Here is a 22,947-nt window from a genome sequence, read left to right on the forward strand (position 1 = left end):
TTTCATTTTGTGTATTTACCCGGACACCTTAAGCAACACAAAATGAATGCATGATTGAATAATTCCTGCTGGGATATGATTAAGTTAATCTAAATTTTAAAATATTAGAAGAAGTAGTAACAGCAGCAGCAGCAGTAGCAGCGGCAGCAGCAGCTAACATTTACACAGCACTCTAAAGTTTGCAGAGTACTTTACATGGGCTATCTCATTGAACTCCCAAGCCAGCATTTAATGTGTTCAAGACAGCATGACAGGGATCGTAGTAGTTTGAGTTTCTTATCTAAATACTTGTAAAAATCAGAACTTTTGAAAAATGAATTCTATCACAATAAAACAATACTCAGGGCTTGAGATTTCTACACCTGCAATGATTCTTTCTGTCAATAATGTGCTTAGAAATATTTGTTGTGTGAGCAATGAATGACTGAGTGCACAGATAAATGAATATATGCTTGTAGACTTCCTGCCTGGACCATTGATCTTGACCCTATTTTTCCCTGCCTGTGGACATGAATGAGTAACTCAATTCTTTCCTTACCTAGCTTCACTCATCTCTGAGGAATATTGCCTTTAACAACACTGCTGGGGACCAAGTGGTTTTGCATGAAGAAATGAATCCTGTGGCTAAATATGATATCATGAACTTTGGAGCTCTGTCTAACGATGTTGAAGTTCTTGTGAAAGTGGGACAGTTTGTCCCCCAGTCTTCTCTTGGTCAAAATTTCACCATTTCTGAAAAGGATTTATATCAAGCTAGGATCGATTTCAAGGTATGTACAAAAACTTTTTGCCTTTTCATATTTCCAGGCACTTTAATTTATTTAAGTCTTCATTTATTTTTCAATCCACGCTACTCTGCCCCAAACTCTTTTTCTCTTTATCTTGCTGGCAATAAAAAGGAACAAATTATTATTATTTTAAACAAAAATAAACCAAGTACATTTGTAACTAAGATGATGTTTGGTAACTAATACTAGTCCAAAGGTAAAATAGCAAGAACTATTTCGGTAGCTCTGGGGGAGAGGATAGAGACCTGGCATAGATATAAAAAAAATGTAGGTTCAACTTCAGCCCTGGACATCAACTGTCTCTGAGACTCTTGGCAGGTCACTTAACTTCTCAGTCCTCCAGACAACTCTAAGTCTGTTGATATGGTTCCAATCTATAGGCTGTTGGAATTTCTTATAAAAATGAAACCACAGATTTGGTCTATCCATTTCCCCCTTTCTCAATGTGTACAAAATAACTGCTATACAAAATATGATGCATTCTCATTAAAGAGGAGAAAAAGTATTAACACACAATCTCAAGCAAGTGAAATTGTGGAGACAACAGGCAAATAATCAATACATATACAAGATAAAATAAAGATAATCACAGTAAGAAGATCTGATCTTGTGCTCCGGTATCAATATAGAATTTAGTAGTGACTGAATTGATTTGTTGTCTTAAATTGGCTCAATGTCCCTGGAAGCTAACATGAGGTTAATTATTCATTAGGTTACAGGTTTGATTATTTTCACTGCAGTGAACTATGGATGCAGGTATTTCTTTCACTTCCTGGAAGCCTTCTAGACACAGTGTGCCCTACTCTTAAAGTAGCCTAGGCTCACACTCAGTAAGCCATTTTGTTTGCTTCATTGTGCCCCTAACACCTAAAATGACAATAACTTGTATTTTTAAGGTGTTCTAAGATTTGGAAAGTATCTCCCCATACTCCCCCCTCCCCAAACACCACAGTAACCCTTTGAAATACGTAGTACATTTTATAGGTAAGGAAACCAGGATTTTTCTCACTAACCAAAGGGATTTATTCATCATCACTTAACTAATAAATATGAGGTTGGATTTAAATTCTGATATCCTAAATAAACCCAGTGCAAACACTCTCTGTATATCATGCTCAATCTCAAATTATTTTCAAGTCAATGTCTGTGATGGATGCCACTGCTCACCCAACTTGCACATGCAATTTTGATTTTTTAAAATCCAAATGTAACACTTGATGAAACCAAGATACTTTGTAGTGAACAACAAAATCCTTTAATAAAATGTTTTGGAATTTTGCAATGAAGCAAAATCAAGCTCCCCAGCATATACTTTACAGACTAATCCTGCTTTCCTGAATAAAAATGGAAATACTTCCTTTCCGACTTGAAGCACCACCCTCATTCTCAATGATCTTTCACTGAATGACAACAGTGATTCAGCAATCAAGTGTTTCAGTCTTTCTAACACTGTAAGAATTTGTTTCATGCATGTTTGGTGGCATTAGCTTCATAAAGGTAACAGAGTATTCTTTCAACAACTCTTTATTTATCTAAAGTTTCAAATTCCCACTCAACATCATTGTTCTATTCTTCAGAGACCCAAAATCATTTCTCTCAGCAGGTAGATTCCCAAGTATTTTGTGCTCTCTACACTTATTGAAAATGGAATTTCTTTTTATATATCTTCCTCCTGGGGTTCATGGGGTGTTTGATATATTCTGCAACTTTGCTAAAGTTCTTAATTATATAAGTGTCTTTTTAGTTAATTCTCTAGGATTCAGTAAATATCATCCTACCATCTGCAAAAGGTGATAATTTTGTTTCTTGATTGTCTATTCTGAGTCCTTTGGTGTCTTTTTCTTATGTTATTGCTTTATCTAATTTTAAAACTTTTAAAAACATTTTAATTTATACTTTTGAGTCCCAAATTCTATCCCTCTCTCCCTCCCCTTGCCCTTCCATGAGGTGTTAAGCAATCAGATATGTTATTCGTGTTCAATTATATAAAACATTTCCATATCTGTCATTTTGTACAAGAATGTTCTAATAAATGAAAAAAAGAAGAAAAAACAAGTGAGCAATAATCTGTATTCAATCAATATCCATTCTTTTTCTGGAGATGGATAGCGTGCTTCATCATTAATCCTTTGGGCTTCTTTTGGATCATTACATTGCTTAGAAGAGTCATTCCCAATTCTTTATCCAACAGTATTGCTGTTGCTAAGAGCAGTGATCACATGGTTCTGTAAACCACTACACATCAGTTCATGTAAAACTTTCCAAGTTTTTCTGAAATCATCCTTGTTGTCATTTCCTACATCTCAATAGCCCTATACTCCCATCATTATAGCCAATATTTCTAGTGTAATACTGAATAAGAGTGATTGAAACAAGCATCTTTGCTTCACTCTTTTTTTTTTTTAAGCAATCAGGGTTAAGTAACTTGCTCAAGGTTACACGGCCAGGTGTTTCTGGGTGGGTGCTAAGTGTCTGAGCCTGGGATTCGATCTCCAGGTCGTTCTGACACTGGAGCCAGTGATCTTACTCGCTGTGCTACCTGGCCGCCCCCTTTGCTTTACTCTTGATCTCCTCGAGAAGGTTTCTTACTTACCTCCAGTATTAGTCATGCTTGCTGATGGTTTTAGGTAGATAATACTACTCATTTTAAGGAAAGCTTGATAAATTATTTTACTCTGTTTTGCTACATATTAATTTCCTCTCTGAAACATCATACTTTGGGTAGATCATTCTTGTTAGTAATACAAACTGCTTTAGTTTCTGGAATATCATGTTCAAAGCCTTCCTTTTCTTTAATGTGGAAGCTGTTAATTCTTATGTGATACTGAAATGTGATACTATTCCACAATATATGAATTATTTTTTTCGGATTGCTAACAATAATTTCTCCTTGATCTGGAAGCCCTGGAATTTGGCTATTATATTCCCAAGAGCTTCCTTTTGGGATCTCTTTCAGGACATGATCAATGCACTTTTTCAATTTCTATTTTACCCCTAGTCATAAGGTAATTTACCTTAGTATTGCTTGAAATATAATCTGTCGTCTCTCTCTTTTTTCTTTTTGGAGGGCAATTGGAGTTAAGTGATTTGCCCAAAGTCACATGGCTAGTAAGTGTGTCAAGTGTCTGAGGCTGTATTTGAATTCAGGTCCTCCTGACTCCAGGGCCAGTACTCTATTCACTGTGCCTCCTAGCCTGTAGTCTCTTTTTTAAATCATGGTTCTCAGGTAGTATAAATATTCTTAAATTATCTCCCCTTAATCTGTTTTCCAAGTCAGTTGTTTTTCTGATGATATATTTACAATTTTCTTCTTTTTTTATTCTTCTCACTTTTATTTCATTGTTTCTTAATGTCTCACAGAGTCATTAGTTTTTACTTACCCAATTTTTATTTTTAACAAATTATTTTTAGTGAATTTTTGTACTTCCCCCATTTGTGTAAATATGGTTTTTAAGGGGTCTTTCTTATCAGTGAATTTTTGTTCCTTTCATTTTGTTGTTGTAAGGTGTTTATCTTTTCAGTATAATTTATTACCTCTTTCACTAAGTTGTTAACTTTCTTTCCTTAATTTTCTTGCAGCACTCTCATTCCCCCCCCTGCCCATTTTTCCTTTACCTCATTTATTTTATTTTTTCACCTACATTTTGATCTCTTCTAGGAATTCTTGTGAAATTTTGTGCAACTCAAATGTTTCTTTGAGTTTTTCCTTCTAGATGTTTCGACATTATTGTCTCCTTCCAAGTTTGTGTCTTGATCTTCTCTATCAGTATGGTATCTTTTAATAGGTCCCACTTTTTTTGTTTGTTGCATGCTCATATTTTAATTCTGTTTCTTGACTTTATGTCAAAGGTGGATTCTTCTGAAGTTGGGGTAGAGGGAACTTTCCCAAACTTTAGGGTTTTTTTGGTTGGATTTTTGTTTGTTTGTTTGTTTTGCTTTTTGGAGGGTAGTTGGGGTTAAGTGACTTGCCCAAGGTCATGCAGCTAGTAAGTGTCTGAGGCTGGATTTGAACTCAGGACCCCCTGACTTTAGGGCCAATGCTTACTCTATTCACTGTGCCACTTAGCCCCCCCCCAAAAAAAACTTTAGGTTTTGCATGCTGCTGTTTTCAGAGCTATTTCTGGGAATGTATAAGTTTTCAGTGCTTCCAAAATTGTATGATCCAATGAGAGGTGTGATGACTGTTCTTCTGCTCTATTATCTTTTTTTTCCCCACGGAAGTGACCTTGTTTCACTGCAAATATAAGTTCTTTTCTCTTGGCTCTGTAATTGTGACCAAGTCCTTTGTTCTCCTGGAGTCATAATCTCTAGTGTTTTTTTCTGCTTTGGAACAGTGTCCAGGGTTGCTTTCCTTTTGTGAGGGATCACAAGCACTCTGCTCCATTTAAAGGTTTTGTAAGGGGCCCTACTCCCATGAAGCCACAAGTGCTACTGTTCCTAATTACATTGGAACTCTGACTTAGAACTTAATGACATAGAACTCTGACTCCTTTAACGTCTGTGGGTTGACAGCTCCTGCAGCTGCTGATGGCACTGCTGCAGTTTCCTCTGAGGCCCTCTGCTGGCATTGCCATGGCATGCACTGTATTCTGGGCTGACCACCACCTATTACCACAGTAATCTCCTGTTGACTTTGTCCATTGCCTTAGGCGGGCAAAATGTCTCACACAAAACTTTGTGCTGCTCTGGGATTTTATTTAAGGGATTATTTTAAAATTGTTTGGAGGCAGATGTTGGGAGTGTTCAATTGTGTTGCTGCCTGTGCTCTGCCACCTTGGTTTCTCAACAAATGTTTGCTAATTGAGTATTTTGTATATTTTCCTGTGCTGGGTGCTAAAGATGTAACTTAAAAAAGCATCTTTGTCATCAAGTAAAGGTACCAAATAATGAATAAAAATGACTGCTATAAGAATCACAACAAGAACATCTGTTACCACTCTCAGCCAGTATCATTAACTCTCATGTAGCAGGAAAACTTCCACTTTTCATGTGTAGAGCCAGGCCCTGATGCATTTTCTTTCCTTGTTACTTCCTAGACCCTCCGGGCTGTGTGCACTGAGAGCTGTGGATTTGGGTATAGGAAAATTGTCCAGGAGGGACAGCCTGTGTGCTGCTTTGACTGTGCTCAGTGTCCAGGAGGAGAGATTTCCAACCAGAAGGGTACGTATTTGGGCATAATATTCAAATTGCAAGAATGGTAAACTGGAAGAATGGTGATGTTTTCAACCAAAATGAAGAAGGTCTTAAAGAGTGGATTTTGTTGTGGCATGGAACTTCAGGGTTGCTCTTATGTATACTTCTGTTATTATTAGTAATATGCAGAATTTTCCATCATCTGTTGATAGTTTGGATATCTTCCTCTGTGAACTGGTTATTGACATATTTTAATCAATGATCAATTGGGAAAAGTTCTTCTTTTTCTTCCAGCTCCTCCCTAGTTACTAGCAGACATACTTTAAAGTCCAAAATTCTGTAGCTGGAGAAACCTGTACCTCCCCCCTAACCATGGGGTGTTTTTCTGATACCAAAGGAAGAGTCCAACGACTTCCAGAATACAGGTAGTAGTTTATAGGTAATATATAGGTAGTAATTTAATCAATCATTATAAATACTCACAAAACAGGGCCAGTCTTCAGTTTGGGGGAGAAGCCACACTGTTCCATTGGCCCCCCACCAAGAAAAACCCAAGCCCCCATGGTAATTATAGAAAACTGACAAAGGGAGGAGCTAGAGAGTGTTTCACTCCTGATTGGTGATTATGGGTTTTTTTTTTTTTTTGCTTAGGAATGAGCTTGAGCATTAAATCAATGTTATGCCCAAACATAAGTTTATGTATTGGTCATGTACGGATAACATATGGATCACAATATTCTTGTTATGGCTTTCAGAGGTCATAGTGTCTAAGTTGTGACTCAGTACTGAATTTCAGTTCAGTATCCACGTTATGACGTGTTAAGAGGTCATCTTATTTTACATTTGGCATAAAGAACTGACTGATCTTATCACTTTTTCAAACTTTTCCAGTCTGTTCCAATTCTGTTAGGAGGATCAGATGCTACTGGGGATCTAATCCTATAAATTTAGCTATTTTATAGCAGGTATTACTTTCCTGCCCTGAGTCCAATAGTTCCAGAAATGAATTTACTTATGAGTCTGCTTTCATTCCAATTACATTAAAAATGTGAGGATGCTTAAATAATTAATTCCAAAGCTCCACATCAAAAAGTTGTTTATGATTAAATGCGTTTGTACCACTGGACACAGAGAACAAATATATATTATTTCCACATTAGCAATAAAAGTCAATGAAGTTGATTTTTCTATTAATGTAGCCCAACACATTCCATAACTTATCTACCTCTAAGAAAACTGATTACACTGAAATACTCTTCCCCAAATGAAACTGAAGATTTTTTATAGTAATGAACTGAATAACAGGAAGACCCTTCATTTATTTGTACCAATAAGCAATTATTCTTAAATCATTTTGAAAATTTAAGGACCATACTTTATTTTTGCCTAACTATTCCCATATTATTTTGTATGAATGAACTATTTCAATGTATGAAAACCAAATTCATTGTTTAGGAACTCCATAACCCAATGTATAGCAGAGCAATGACAAGCCCAAGAAAGCATCCTTACCTCTGTTTGATTTAAAATAAGTGTCACAGTTTAACAACCAACCATGCGGTAATAATTCCACTTCTTAGGTAAACTCAGGAAAAAGCCAGTTGGGAAATGTTCCTGCTCAAAGTATACAATGGGGAAACTGAGCTAAAAGGATCCCACCTTAAACTAGTGACATGCTGTCCTCTCAGTTCTTTCCCAGATGCAAATTTCCACATATAACAGTTCAGGATCACAATCCCTCTCAGTAGATTATGGCATTTCTCTCGAATGGTGGCCTTAATAATTTACAAGGCATCTATACCTAAATTGAAACCTCAGGATAAAATCAGTTACAATTCCAAGAGATTTTATCTCAAATGGCAAGTTTCACCAAGCACAGCTAAGGACTAGATGCAATTAATTTTATTATCATGGAGTTGCATTAAGGAATAAAATTGCCCAGGACTCATATGCATAAGAAATTTCACTTCACATATTTCACTTGTTTTTTTTTAAATTTTCACCTCAAATTTAAATTTCTCTCAGTGTAAAAACCAATAATTATAACACATTTGTGCTTTATATATAAACTTGCAAATCTCACCAAGCCAAATTCATTTTCATGAACTCCATAACCCAGACAAGCCCTTTTCCCAGAGCTGATGATCTTGCCCACACAGTAAGTTTCTAGGAGCCTGGCAAGTTTACAAAATAAGGGGAATCAATAGGGACCCTAGGAAAGAAGCTGATCCTGATAGACTTGCCTACCTACCCCATGATATATTCTCCCTCCAGACTGATATAAACCATATTTTATCTGGGTGGCAAGTCCCCTATTTCCTATTTTTATTTAGATTGTTTTGAACTGACTGAATTTCCTCCTGTATACTTCTATGATTACCCACTTGCCAGAATGCCTTCTGGGGTTCCCACATAGCACTGTGCATTCTGCATTAGTATCCACCATAGCAAACAAGATTTAAAAAAAAATTTTGGTATCCTAGTACGGGGTAACTGGCACATGGGACCACTAGTCACCCCCATTTTCCTACATTAAAGGTTATCTTGGCTTTCTTCCTAATGGAGGGGAGTTGGGGTATCCACCCCTTCTACCCTTAGAGCTTCTGTGGTCTGTGCTCTTTGACCTCCCTTTCCCAAGGTGGAATAGTTTATAGGAAGAGAACCAATCAGGATTATGCTTTTGCCTCATTCCCTCCTTTACAATGACCAATTTTATTTTTTAACACTAAAACAATAACACTAGAGAGGCAGAGGCAGGCCCAGAAGGGTCTTGATCAACTCGGAGGGCAAGTAGTCCCATCAACCACAAGGGCCACTACCAGGCCTATCACCAAAGGGCTGGGACTGGAAGGAGCAAGGTATGAACCAAATACAGGGGCCCCTGTCCTGGACAGCAAATACTCCTGGGGCTACCACTTCATAACCCAGAAATTTAAAAAAAAATAAAAAGCCCCTATCAGGACCTCCAAAGACCAGGATGACAGAGTGAACCTCATCTGCTCCACCCTCCTTTCCCCCCGACCCTGAAAACATATTTCCCCAGGGCAAAACACTCTACAGCAAAGGCTTGGGATCCCTAGAGGAAGGGCATGGCTCGGGCCCTGCCTCAAAATGGGTAGAAAGCAGACTACAAACACAAAGACTCTGGAGTCCTACTATCCTCAGAGGGAGGAACCAAACTCAGAGGGAGACAATGTGGAGACAACGGAGACCACAGCTGAAACATCAAGATGGAATGGGTCCCAAGCACAGAAAGCTCTCCTAGATGAGCTCAAAAGGAACTTTGAAAACCAAATGAGAGAGATAGAAGACAAAATGAATGATTCTATCAAAACCAAAATAGCAGAATTAGAAAAACATTATAATGAAGAAAACATCTCTCTTAAAAGAAAAGTGTATGATATGGAAAAGGAGCTCCAAAAATTAACCAAAGAAAATGATTTGCTAAAAACTAGAATAAATCAAATTGAAACAACTCTATGAGAAACCAAGAATTAGTCAAACAAAAAAACAAGAATGAAAAATTAGAAAAAGAGGTAAAATGCCTCAAATAAAAAATAACTGACCTGAAAAACAGATCCAGGAGAGATAATCTGAGAATCATAGGCCTACCAGAAAATCATGATGAAAAAATGAGCCTGGACAACATTCTCCAAGAGCTCGTTGAGGAAAACTGCCCTGAGATACTAGAACCTGAGGGTAAAATAGAAATCTACAGAATCCACTGGACACCTGCCGAAAGAGATCCCAAACTGAAAAGTCCTTGAAATGTTGTGGCCAAACTCCAGAACTACCAGATAAAAGAGAAAATACTTCAAGTGGCCAGAAAGGAACAATTCAAATACTGAGGGTCCACAGTGAGGATCCCACAGGATTTGGCAGTCTCTACACTGAAAGATCGGAGGCAATGGAATACAATTTTCTGGAAGACAAAAGAGCTCAGGTTCCAACCAAGGATCACATACCCAGAGAGACTGAGCATATTCTTCCAGGCAAAGAGATGGTCATTCAACGATATAACAGAGTTCCAGACCTTCCTGATAAAAAAGCCAGAACTCAATGGAGATGGATAGCAGAATGGATTAGAAATCATAATCCTACAATATGTTGTTTACAAGAAACACATCTGAAACAGAGGGATACACACAGGGTATAGGTAAAAGGCTGGAGCAAAATATATCATGCCTCAGCTAAAGTAAAAAAAAAGCAGGGGTAGCAATCCTTATCTTGGATAAAGTAAAAGCAAAAATTGACCTAATTAAAAGAGATAAGGAAGGAAACTATATCCTGTTAAAAGGCACCATCAAGAATGAAGCAATATCAATACTTAACATATATGCACCAAGTGGCATAGCATCCAGATTCCTAGAAGAGAAGGTAAAGGAATTAGAGGAAGAAATAGATAGCAAATCTATACTAGTGGGAGACCTTAATCTCCCCCTTTCTGAACTTATTAAATCTAAACTCAAAATAAACAAGAAAGAAGTTAAGGAGGTGAACAAGATTTTAAAGAGGATAGGTATGATAGATCTCTGGAGAAAACTGAATGGGGATAAAAAGGAAGATACTTTCTTCTCAGAGGATCATGGCACATACTCAAAAACTGACCATGTACTAGGGCATAAAAACCTCACAATTCTATGCAGTAAGGCAGAAATATTAAATGCATCCTTTTCAGATCATGATGCAATAAAATTATATGCAATAAAGGGCCATGGAATGACAGACTAAATGCTGATTGATTGATTCTAAATAAAATACTAGCAAAAAGACTACAACAATTTATCTCAAGAATAATACACTTTTATAAGGTAGGATGTATTCCAGGAATGCAAGGATGGTTTAATATTTGGAAAACCATCAGTATAATTGATCATATCAACAACAAAACTAGCAGAAACCACGTGACCATCTCAATAGATGCAGAAAAGGCTTTTAACAAAATACAACATCAATTCCTATTAAAAACATTAGAAAGTATACGAATAAATGGAGCCTTCCTTAAAATAATAGGTAGCATCTATTTAAAGCCATCAGCAATATTATATGTAATGGGGAGAAGCTAGAAGCATTTGCCATAAGATCAGGGGTGAAACAAGGGTGTCCACTATCACCCCTCTTATTCAATCTGGTACTAGGAATGTTAGCAGTAGCAATTAGAGAAGAAAAAGAAATCAAAGGAATAAAATTAGGCAAAGAAGAGATCAAGCTATCACTATTTTCAGATGATATGATGATATACTTAGAGAATCCTAGAGAATCAAGTAAAAAACTACTTGAAACAATAAATAAATTTGGCAAAGTTGCAGGATACAAAATAAACCCACACAAATCCTCGACATTCCTATATATTTCCAATGAAATTCAACAGTAAGAGATAGAAAGAGAAATCCCATTTAAAGTAACTGTAAACATTATAAAATATTTGGGAATCTACCTGCCAAAACAAACCCAGGACCTATATGACCACAACTACAAAACACTTTTCACACAAATAAAGTCAGATCTAAGTAATTGGAAAATATCAATTGTTTGTGGCTGGGTCAAGCTAATATAATAAAAATGACAATTTTACCTAAATTAAATTATATATTTAGTTCCATACCAATTAATGTACCAAAAAAACTACTTTATAGAGCTAGAAAAAATAGCAACAAAATTCATTTGGAAGAATAAACGGTCCAGAATATCAAGGGAATTAATGAAAAGAAATGCTAGGGAAGGTGGACTAGCTATACCAGATTTCAATCTATATTATAAAGCAGCAGTCATCAAATCTACTTGGTACTGGCTGAGGAATAGAGGAGTGGATCAATGGAATAGATTAGGCACACAAAATTCAGAAGTCAACGACTATAGTAATCTATTGTTTGATAAACCCCAAGACCCTAGTTTTGGGGATAAGAACTCACTATTTGACAAAAACTGCTGGGAAAAGTGGAATATAGTATGGCAGAAACTGGGCATAGACCATTATCTAACACCATATACCAAAATCAAGTCTAAATGGGTGCATGATCTAGGATAAAGGTTGATACTGTAAGCAGTCTCGGAAAACAAGGAATAGTTTACTTGCCAGATTTGTGGACAGGGAAAGACTTTATAAGAATTAGAGAACATTATAAAATGTAAAATGGATAATTTTGACTACAGGAAATTAAAAAGCTTCTGTACAAACAAAGCCAATGTAACCAAGATTAAGAGGGAGGTGGGAAATTGGGAAAGAATCTTTACAACCTATGTCTCTGACAAAGGACTTGTTTCTAAAATATACAGAGAAATGAGTCAAATTTATAAGAATACAAGTCATTCCCCAATTGATAAACGGTCAAAGGATATGAACAGGGAATTTTCCGAGAAAGAAATTACAGATATCTATAAGCACATGAAGAAATGTTCTAAATCACTATTGATTAGAGAAATGCAAATCAAAACAACTCCGAGGTACCACATCTCACCAGTCAGATTGGCTAAGATGACAAAACAGGAAAATGACAAATGCTGGAGAGGATGTGGGCAAATTGGAACACTAATGCATTGCTGGTGGAGTTGTGAACTGATCCAGCCTTTGTGGAGAGTAATCTGGAATTATGCCCAATGGGCTATTAATACTTTCATATCCTTTGACCCAGCAATACCACTCCTAGGGTTATATCCCAAAAAGATCATAGAAGTGGGAGGAAGACCCATATGTACAAAATTATTTATAGCAGCTCTTTTTGTGGTGGCAAAGAATTGGAAATTAAGGGGGTGCCCATCAATTGGGGAATGGCTGAACAAGTTGTGGTATATGCATGTTATGGAATACTATTGCGCTATAAGAAATGAGGAGCAGATGGTCTTCATATTTAACTGGAGAGGCTTATATGCACTGATGCTGAGTGAGAAGAGTAGAACCAGGAGAAATTTGTACACAATTACAGACACAACGTATGTGTGATGACCAGCTTTGATTGACTGGACTCTTCTCAGCAATGCAGTGATATAAGTCAATCCCAAAAGACTCATGATGGAGAGATATGTGTGCATCCAGAGAAAGAACTAGAAAGAACTGAGTTTATATCCAGATGGAAGCAAAATACCTGATCTTTTTCCTTTTCTTGTTTGGTTTTATGTCCTCTTTACCATTTTTCATTCCATCTCATACAATCCGTCTTTATAACCTGACTATTGTATAATGTGAAAGTATTTACAGATCCTATACTTGACTACATGCCACCATGGGGGAAGGGGAGGGAGGGGGACAAAATGTGAAAACTCAAGTAATTGTGGAATTGAATCCTGTAAACTAAAAGTAAACAAACAAATTAATTAAAATAAATAAAGAGAAAAAAACCAATAACACTAAATAAATTAGTTAAAACTCTTACAACTTTCATAAATGATAGCCAAATTGTTTTAGCTGTATCTTCCTTTTAACTACAATCAAACGTGGAAATACCAAGGTTTCTAAATGGTAGTTAGAAAACATTATATGACAAGGTTAGCAGGACTGATAAAATACTGTTTTCAAACAATTTTTCCACTTTCTTTTTTGTTCCTTACAGTTCATTCTTTAATAACTTCTAAGTTATGAAAAATGGCTCGACACAACTGATGCAAAAGTTTACTAGTCTGAAACAATATCATGTATTTGAAACTTGAAACAAACCCATTAGCTATCAGGTGACATCAATCCTATTGAATATATTTCTAAATTACCATATGCAGAAAATTGAACATCTCATCAACCTTGGCATTGTCTGCTTGTTACATATAATAAAGGAACTAATCATAATAGTTAACATTTATATTGTCTACCTTGTGCCAGGCATTCTGTTAGGCATTTTACACTCATGTGAAATAAGTTAAGATAATTTCTCAAGGTTAACTAGTTAACACATTTCAGATCTCTGTATTTTCCAAAATTGTCTTACTGCCAAATAGTATAATAAATTGTGACATATCTTAAACATCAAATTAGAAGAGCCAGTATTTCCCTTAAAATGTGACCAGAATGAATTCAATTACCTGGTTCTATGTTCCAAAGGGAACCCCAGAATCTGAGATGATTTTAATGCTAACTCTAGTATTATAATTTAATCCACCTGGATTATTCTTGATCTTTCTGTAACTTCGGACAGTTGTCTTCCAATTCCAAACCTGCTAGAAAATTATCATGACCATTGTATTCTCTTACTGTAACACTGCTTCTTTCTACTTCACCTTTTATCTGACTAGCTACCCCTTTTCAAACTCTTTTGTCAAGTTCAAGTCAATTCAACCACTATTTATTAAGTACTCAGGATGTGCTAAGTTCTATGTTCTGCACTCAGAAAAATAAACACTAACTTCAAAAGCACAATGGTTTATAATGAATTTTGCATTCCATCAGTACACAGATCCCTAAAAATTCTCTTCTGGCCCCTATACTTTTTCAGTAGTCTCCCTTGAGACTCTAATCAGCTCTCATAAGCTCAAGGAAAATTTCTATTTAGGTTTTCAGATCTCTTTATTCATTCCTAAATACTTCTCTGAACTTTAATTCTGCATTGCCCCCTTCTTTTCCACAATGGTCCTTTGACATCTCAAAGGCAGCATGTTCAAAGTAGATCCCCCACTTGTCCAAACTTCCATTTTCCTGTTGAGGCAACCACCATCCTCTCAGTCACTGAAATTCAAAATCTCACAGTTACTGTTTAGGTCACTCAAACACTTTTAAAAATTAAGTTTTATCAATTTCTTTTTTTTTAATTAGCCTGGACCTTAATTACTGGCTAATGGCTCCTACTCTCACTACTGAATGAGACATTGCATATAACAAAAATATTTTTTAAAGTTTATATAAAGAAAAAGAAAAGGAAAATCAGTATAACTGATCAATACATTGAAAAAAGTTTGAAAATATGTGCAATATATACCACTTGTGAACCTCCCAATTTTTCAAATGGGTGAGATGTCTGTTTGTTATTCTGTCTATGTTTTTACAATTTTACAACACTCACTTTTGATTTTTTTGGTTGTTATTTTCATTTATCTTGTTATTTTTATAATGCATATTGCTTTTTTAAACATTAGTTCGTGTAGATCTGTACTTCTCTGTATTTATGTCTTTTGCATTATTTTTTAAAAGATAAGTTTTTTCATGTTTTCTTTATGCCACCACAGTATTCCCATGAATCCCTCTGACTCCTCCACCAAGGGAGTCATCCAGTATAAATAACATTTTAAAATAAAAAGAAAAAAGAAGAAAATGCAAAAATTATCAGAATAATTGATTAATATATCTAAAAGTTCTGAAATTTGTCCAGAGAACAACACGTCTGAACTTACAATATCTGAAAAATAAATTGGAGTAGCAATATCTTTTGATATTCCAATTCTTCTCCTATGATCATGAAAATATAACAGAAACAGTCCCAGGTCATGCTTTATTCGACTGTTCCGATGAACCCTATGATAATAGAGTTCAGAGGGGACAGACACATGCATCATCTCCTCAGAATATATCCAATCCCGGAGCTGCTATGTGGTGCAGTGAATAGGGCACCAGCCCTGGAGTCAGGAGGATCTGAGTTCAAATCCGGCCTCAGATACTTTTCTGCCTCCCCTCTTCTGCTTCTCCCATTACAATCCCTTTTTACTCTTTAATTAGGTTTTTATCATCACATCAGTTAATTTATGGCCACACCCTCTATTTATGTATATCCCTTCTAAATGTCATCATAATGATATAGTTCTCAAGAGTAATAAACATCATCTCCCCTTATATGGATGTAAACAGTTCACCCTCATTGAATAACAAGTTGTTTTCTTTCTTGTTTACGTTTTTATGTCCTTTTGTGTCTGGAATTTGAAAAACAGGTTTTCTCCTGAGCTCTGGTCTTTTCCTTAAGAAAATTAGCTATGTGACCTTGGCCAAGTCACTTAACCCCAACTGTCCTCCAAAAAAAAAACCAAATAAATATAAGCCAACCAAAAATAATGGAACCTTGTACAAAAATAAGTTTAGTTTAAAAAAGAGAATATATCCCATCCATCCTTGTTAGTCCTTGTGTCATTTTTATTTCTCTTTACCTTTTTCATTTTTTCTTAATTGCTATGTTAGAACTTCAAAGGCTCTGCAGTCTTTTCATAAAGAATGCTCAAAAAATATGTTTTCCTTTTCATTAAAGGCACATTTTTTTTTGCTGCCTTTGGGGAGATATTCAGTTCTACAGGGTAAATTCTTCTTTGCTTTCTGGAATATTGTATTCCAAGTTCTCCACTTATTCATATCTGTGGCTGCTAAATTATGTGTGCTCCAGAATGGCTCTTCAGTACTTATGTTCTTTCTTTCTGGATCCTCATAGCGTTTTTTCTTTGACCCAGATGCTCTAAACTTTTCCTGTGATATTTAAGGAACTTGTCATTTTGGTATTTCGTTCAGAGGATGACCAGTGAATTCTTTCTGTTTTTACTTTGCCCAGTTGTTCCAAGAGATCTCAGAAGTTTTTCATTTAATATTTCTTGAAATATGAAGGCTAGGCACTTTTTCTGGTCATGGAATTCACATTCTTTAAGCATTCTTAAATGTTTTCTCTTTCATCTTTTTTGGGAGTTATCTATGTTTTCTATGAGATACTTAACATTTTCCTCAATAATGTGTAGTCTTTTGATTTAATTTTAAGATTTCTTCTTACATCATGTAGTAATTGATTTCTACATGGTCTATATTCTTAGTGTCAGTGTAGTCACTGCTAGGATATTTTTTTGTTCTTCTTGTGACAATCTGTTATATTTCCTTTCCAGTTCTTTCTTCCATAGCTCTCATTTGTTTTCCCACCCTCCCACCCCGCCCAGTATTCCAATTTCATTTATTAATTTTTATAATCTTAAAAAAATCTTGCATATTCTGGATATTAAGATGGCAGAGTAAGCAGTAATTTCCTCTCACTCTCCCTTACTGACCTTGAAAAACAAAGAAAATACAGCACCAGGAAAAATCCTGGAGCCATCAGAAAGACAGCATGCAGCAGTTTTTTATTTCATGAGGTTAGAGGTAATAATAGGAAAGGTCACTCTTACTGTGACTGAAGGTAACCAGTACAATATGGGAGATTCCCCAGCAACACTGGAAAACCCCACTTCGGAAAGCCAGTAGGAGATCCTGGCTCACCAGGTGGTGGAGAAGGCAAGAGCCAACACCAGGACCCAACTGACCCAGCCAGGGGAAGCTATGGACACCTTCATGGAGGCCTACCACTTGCATTGTGGATGGACATCCAACAGTGGCTGAGCATACCCAGGCTATTGCACAACTTTCATCAAGGAGGTAACCTGCAGTGCCCAGACCACCCACAACCCCACAGCTCTCCCTTTGCGCTTCTGTGTAACCCTGGGGAAAGACAATAAAACCCCACCTGGTCTCAGCACACATCAGCCAGAACCACCACCAACAGGTTCAGCAACAAGTAAGATATAGCTTATACATCCTCTAGCTGCGAGAACCTGAGGCCCCAGCACAGAAAGCCAGTAATCATGGCCCTAGCCCCCGGTAGAATTGTGAGGCAGTGTCCCCTGTGTCCCAGAAGCAAAGATCAATGTTAAAAGCCAGGCAAAAGGCAAACAACATGAGAAAAAGCAACACAGAAAAACAAAGCCTGTAGATTCTTACAATGGGGATAGTGAAGATCAAAACACAAATTCAGAAGAGGACAGCATTGTCACTAAAACCATATCTGAAACATCAGAGGAGAATATGAACTGATCATAAGTCCAAAAACCTTCTTAGAAGAGATCGAGGAGGATTTTAAAAGTGAAATTTGAGAAGTAGAAGAAAAATTGAGCAATCCCTTTAAAAATAAAATGGACAAGATGGAAAGATAGTACACTGAAGAAAACCACTCCTTAAAAAGTAGAATTGAACAAATGGAAAAGAAGTACAAAAGCTAACTGAGCAAAACAATTCATTAAAAATTAGAATTGGGAAGAAAAGTGGGAGGAGACCTATAAAAACAAAAACATTTACAGCGGCTCTTTTTGTGGTGACAAAGAATTGGAAATCAAGGGGATGCCCTTCAACTGGGGAATGGTTGAACAAGTTGTGGTATATGAATGCAATGGAATACTACTGTGCTATAAGAAATGAGAAGCACATGGACTTCATGACAACCTAAGAGACTCATATAGACTGATGCTGAGTGAGAAGGGCAGAACCAGAAGAAATCTGTACACAATCACAGATACAACATATGTGTGATGACTAAGCTCAATAGACTGGGTTCCTCTAAGTAATGCAAGGTTATAAGAAAACTCCAAAGGCTCATGATCGAAAGAGATACACATCCAGAGAAAAATGTAGAGTTTGAATGCAAACTGAAACAAATTGTGTTTCTTTTTCTGTTTTTATTTTGTTTCCTCTTTCCCAATGATCATTCCATCAGTTATAATCCTTCTTTACAACCTGACTAATGATTAATGTGAAGATATTTGTCGATCCTACATTTGAGTGCATACCGCCATGATGGGGGGGGGGGAGAGAGAGGGAGAGAAAATTTGAAACTCAAGGGAGGGTGGAACTGAATGTTGTAAACTATAAGTAAATAAAAATTTAAATAAAAAAAATTAGAATAGGGCAATTGAAAGCAAGTGATGCTACAAGACATCAAGAATCCATCAAACAAAAGCAAAAAAATGAAAAAAAGAAGAAAACATAAAATACCTCATTTGAAAAAGAACTGACCTGGAAAATAGATCTGGGAGAGATAATTTAAGAATTACTGTTCTACCTGAAAGCCAGGATGAAAAAAAAAGAGCCTCAACAGCATCTTCCAAGAAACCATAAAGGAAAACTGCCCTGAGATCCTAAAAACCAGAGGGTGAAATGATGATTGAAAGAATTAACCAAACATCTCCTGAAGGAGATCCCACATTGAAAATTCCAAGGAAGGGCCAAATCCCAGATTTATCAATCAGTTCAGGGAGAAAATACTGCAAGCAGTCAGAAAGAAACAATTCAAAAATCATGCAACCGCAGCTGGGATCATGCAGGACTTTGCAGCTTCTACATTAAATGATTAGAAGGCTTGGAACATGATATTTTGTAAGGCAAAGGAGCTTAGATTACAACCAAGGATCAACTACCCAACAGAATTGAAGATAATCATTCAGGCAAGGAGATGGACATTCAAGGAAATAGGAGACTTTCAGATTTTCTTAAGGAAAAGACCAGAGCTCAGGGGAAAACCTGTTTTTCAAATTCCAGACACAAAAGGGCATAAAAACGTAAACAAGAAAGAAAACAACAACATGTTATTCAATGAGGGTGAACTGTTTACATCCATATAAGGGGAGATGATATTTATTACTCTTGAGAACTATATCATTATGATGACATTTAGAAGGGATATACATAAATAGAGGGTGTGACCATAAATTAACTGATGTGATGATAAAAACCTAATTAAAGGGTAAAAAGGGATTGTAATGGGAGAAGCAGAAGAAGGGAGGCAGAAAAGTGTACATTCCATAGCATGATGAGGCACCAAAATATATTACAATAGAAAGAAGGGAGGGCAATAGATGCATAGTTTGAACAGTATTTTCATCAGATTTGACTCAAGGAGGGAATAATATACCCGGTAATGTACAAAAATCTAACTTGCCATACAGGCAGTAGGAGGGGAAAGGGGAAAAAAGAGAGATGGCAGATAGAAGGGAGGGAATATTGAGGGAAGCAATGGTCAAAAGCAAAACTTTTGAGTAGCGAGAGGGAGAAAGGAGAAATGACACACAAATGGAGAGCAGAATAGGATGGAGAGAAAGACACAGATAGTAATCATAACTGGGAATGTGAGTGGGATAAACTCTCCTGTAAAACTGAGTTGGATAGCAGAATGGATTAAACACCACAACCCTATAATATGTTGTATACAAAAAACACATTTGAAAGAGGGGGATACACACAGAGTAAAGGCAAAATGCTGGAGTAGAATATATTATGCCTCACCTCAAGTAAATGGTATATCCATACATTTGAATTCCAGTCCACTGGATGTAGGTTCCCATTTCTCCTCTATGCTAGAGATGTGTCAGAACTCTGCAACTAATGAAAGTGCCAGTTTGCACCTATTCATGCATAGTCCTCTCATGGGGATTGAGGGTAACCTGATATGGGCCTGTTTGTTCCTCTTGCCATGCTTCCTGGACTCTCCTTGTACACTGGAGAGCTCCACATAGTGTAATATTGACTGGAGTCCATTCCCAGTATCTACTGAACTCTTCTCCATACTATGGTAGTGTCAGCTAAAAAATGATGCTCTGTGACTTTTTCTTGGAAGACTCCTTCAGGATTCTGTCTGGTACATTTTCTACATCTGTTTGGAGAGTTTTGGGGAAGCAATGTGTAGAGTTTCACTGTACTGCTTTCTGTTATTTCTCCATCTTCCATATTCATCATTTCTTATAATACTATATTATTAGATTAATGTGCCATAATTTGTTTATCTCTTTCCCAGTCAATGGACATCTATCTACTTTGTTTTTAATTCTTTGCTACCATAAAAAGTGCTGCTAGAAATCTTTGGATATATATGGGAATTTTTTAAAATCATTGGCCCTCCTGGGGTATAAGCCTGTTAAGGGAATCCTAGTTCAGATGGTATGGATATTATGGGCACCTTATTTGCCTAATTCTCAACTCTCTTCCAAAATGATTGTGCTTACAGCTCCACCAACAATGTACTAGTGTGTCTAAGCTACCACAACATTTCCAGCACTGATTATTTTGTCCTTATAACACCTTTATAGATGTATAGGGGTTGTTTTAATTTACATTTTTCTTATTGTTTGTGATTTAGAGCATTCTTTCTGGTTGTAATTAATAATTTGCAATTCTTTTAATAACTGATTGTTCATACTACTTGACAATTTATTTGTGAAAAGTTTTTTGATATGTGTGAGTGTGCCAGTGTGCATATATTAACATGTAGCCATATATATGTGCATGTATATACATATACATGCATACACACACTTGTATATGGTTATGTGTGAATGTATATTGTACATGTGTGTGTTCATATTTCAATTCTTGCCATGGTAGGCTTGGGATGCTCAAATTTCTAAGTGCAAGAATAAGAGTGCTCTGTCCTAGACACAGGCATGAGCAAGCTGATATCAATGGTTTCCTGTGTGTTTTGTTTCTCATGCTTCTAAGGAACTGTTTGCAAGGTACCTATAAATTGTGATTTGTGACTAATTATCTACTCTTATGATTTAAGCAACCTATCAGAGTTAACATCATTAGCAAATGTTTATTAGTTGCTAATAGGATTTGGCATGTTCATGTCATTAACAGGTACTTGGTTTTGGGTGAACAAGAAGTATTTACTAATTTAAATTTTTAAATGATTAATTGTATTTCAATATTAATTTAAATAATTTAAATCCAAAAAACATTTATTAAATAACTCTCATATGTCAGGCATTATGCTAAGCACAGCGAATAAGAGTAATAAGAAATTACATTCATTAGTAGTTTTTTTTTTCACCAGATTTGGGGACACACTCATATCTTTGAAAACAATGCCCCTAAAGTGCTAATCTTATTAGAGAAAAGCAGCCAACATACCAATTAACTGGTCATAAAATGAAGGCTTAAAACAGGTTAAAAGTGCTCATGCTAAATTAACTTGCTTTTTTCCCCTATACCTTTCAGTGCTACCTCATTCCATTTTTTACTTTGATATTCTAGAAGTCTTTATCTTGTATTTTTGTATTTTATTGAGTTCAGTGTAATATTCCTTTGATAGTTTGATTGACATAGCATTACATTAGAAATGTAATTTAACTTTGCTTGTCATTTTCATTAACAGTAAAGTCATGAATCTGGAATAATCCACTGTATTTTAAAGTTAATCTTAATTTCTTTCTAGTATTCTTAATGGTTCTCTAGAATGTTCTAAGTAAACAACCATGTTATTAGCAAATATGAACATTTTATTTTCTCTGACTCTTTTTACATCTTTAATTCAATTTCATTCTCTTTTCATATTTCTGTTGCTTGTGCTGCTAGCAGTATAACAAACAATAATGGAGAGAGTGGGCATTCTGGCTTTAACTCCTATATTTTTTGGGAAAGGTGTTAGCATAATGCTATCATATAAGATGCTTGCTTTTAATATACATGTATACAATAATGAAAGGTATTTTCTTCCTATATGTTGTAGGGTAGTTTTTCTTTTTTAGTAAAACAATCTTATGATATTTTCACTTATGACATGCAACATTTACAAAATTGAGTAAACCAAATGTGATTGAATGAGAAGAAGAGAAACAACTTTTCATCAATTTCCCATTCACCTTTGCCTCCATGTGTGCTTTTAGAAAGAAATCTTTCATGGCCACTCTGTTGTTGTTGTCTTATCCATTCCCCTTTTCCATGGTCATGGCCATGATTCTAGATCAGGTTCTTCTCACCTCTTACCTTGTCTTGGTAAATTGTGGTAACGTCTTCTTTTTCTCCCTTATAATTTCAACTGTTCCTAAGTTTTTAGTCACTTTTTGTTGCTTGGTGTTCCACATTCTCTTACAATTCAGACCCAGCCTGCTCCTCAAGACCTATGTCATATTACCTCGCTTCTTGAGATCTCCTTTTCTTCCAAACTGGACTATTAACTGTATCCAAAATATCACTCACCAACTTTTGCCTCTGTAAGTTTCCAGAGGCTCTGCTTCATGGCTACAATAAAATGCTTCCCATTTCTGTCAATTGATATCTTCATCTTCCTTAACAGTTCATGTAATTTTCCTTTTACTAAACCTTACCCAGCTGGCTTTCTTGCCTTCATGTAATAAATAATCTTCAGTTTACACATCTTTCTAAATGTTGCATCGCACTAAGACAATAAGCTCAAGAACCTTGAGGGAAGGGATTGTTGTGCTTTTCAGCTTTGTTTGCCCACTGCTTAGTACACGACCTTGAGCTTGGATTTTTCTTATTTTTTCAATTAATTAAATTATTTATTTTTAGTTTTCAGCATTAACTCCAATGAGTTTTAAGTTT

General features: G+C 36.0%; 1 protein-coding gene across 1 annotated transcript in view; it reads left to right on the top strand.

Moving 5' to 3' along the window:
* Positions 1-22,947, top strand: part of LOC138173121 (vomeronasal type-2 receptor 26-like) — a 42,203-nt gene that overhangs the window by 13,336 nt on the left and 5,920 nt on the right. Inside the window, exons 2-3 of the mRNA XM_069103042.1 lie at positions 543-770; positions 5,825-5,948. Coding sequence (XP_068959143.1) covers positions 543-770; positions 5,825-5,948 — 352 coding nt within the window. The remainder of the gene's footprint in view (positions 1-542; positions 771-5,824; positions 5,949-22,947) is intronic.

Source organism: Petaurus breviceps, unplaced genomic scaffold (assembly GCF_028583685.1).
Source record: "Petaurus breviceps papuanus isolate PSGF00001 unplaced genomic scaffold, PetGlider_PUasm1.0 563, whole genome shotgun sequence".
In the NCBI taxonomy this organism is placed as follows: Eukaryota; Metazoa; Chordata; class Mammalia; order Diprotodontia; family Petauridae; genus Petaurus; species Petaurus breviceps.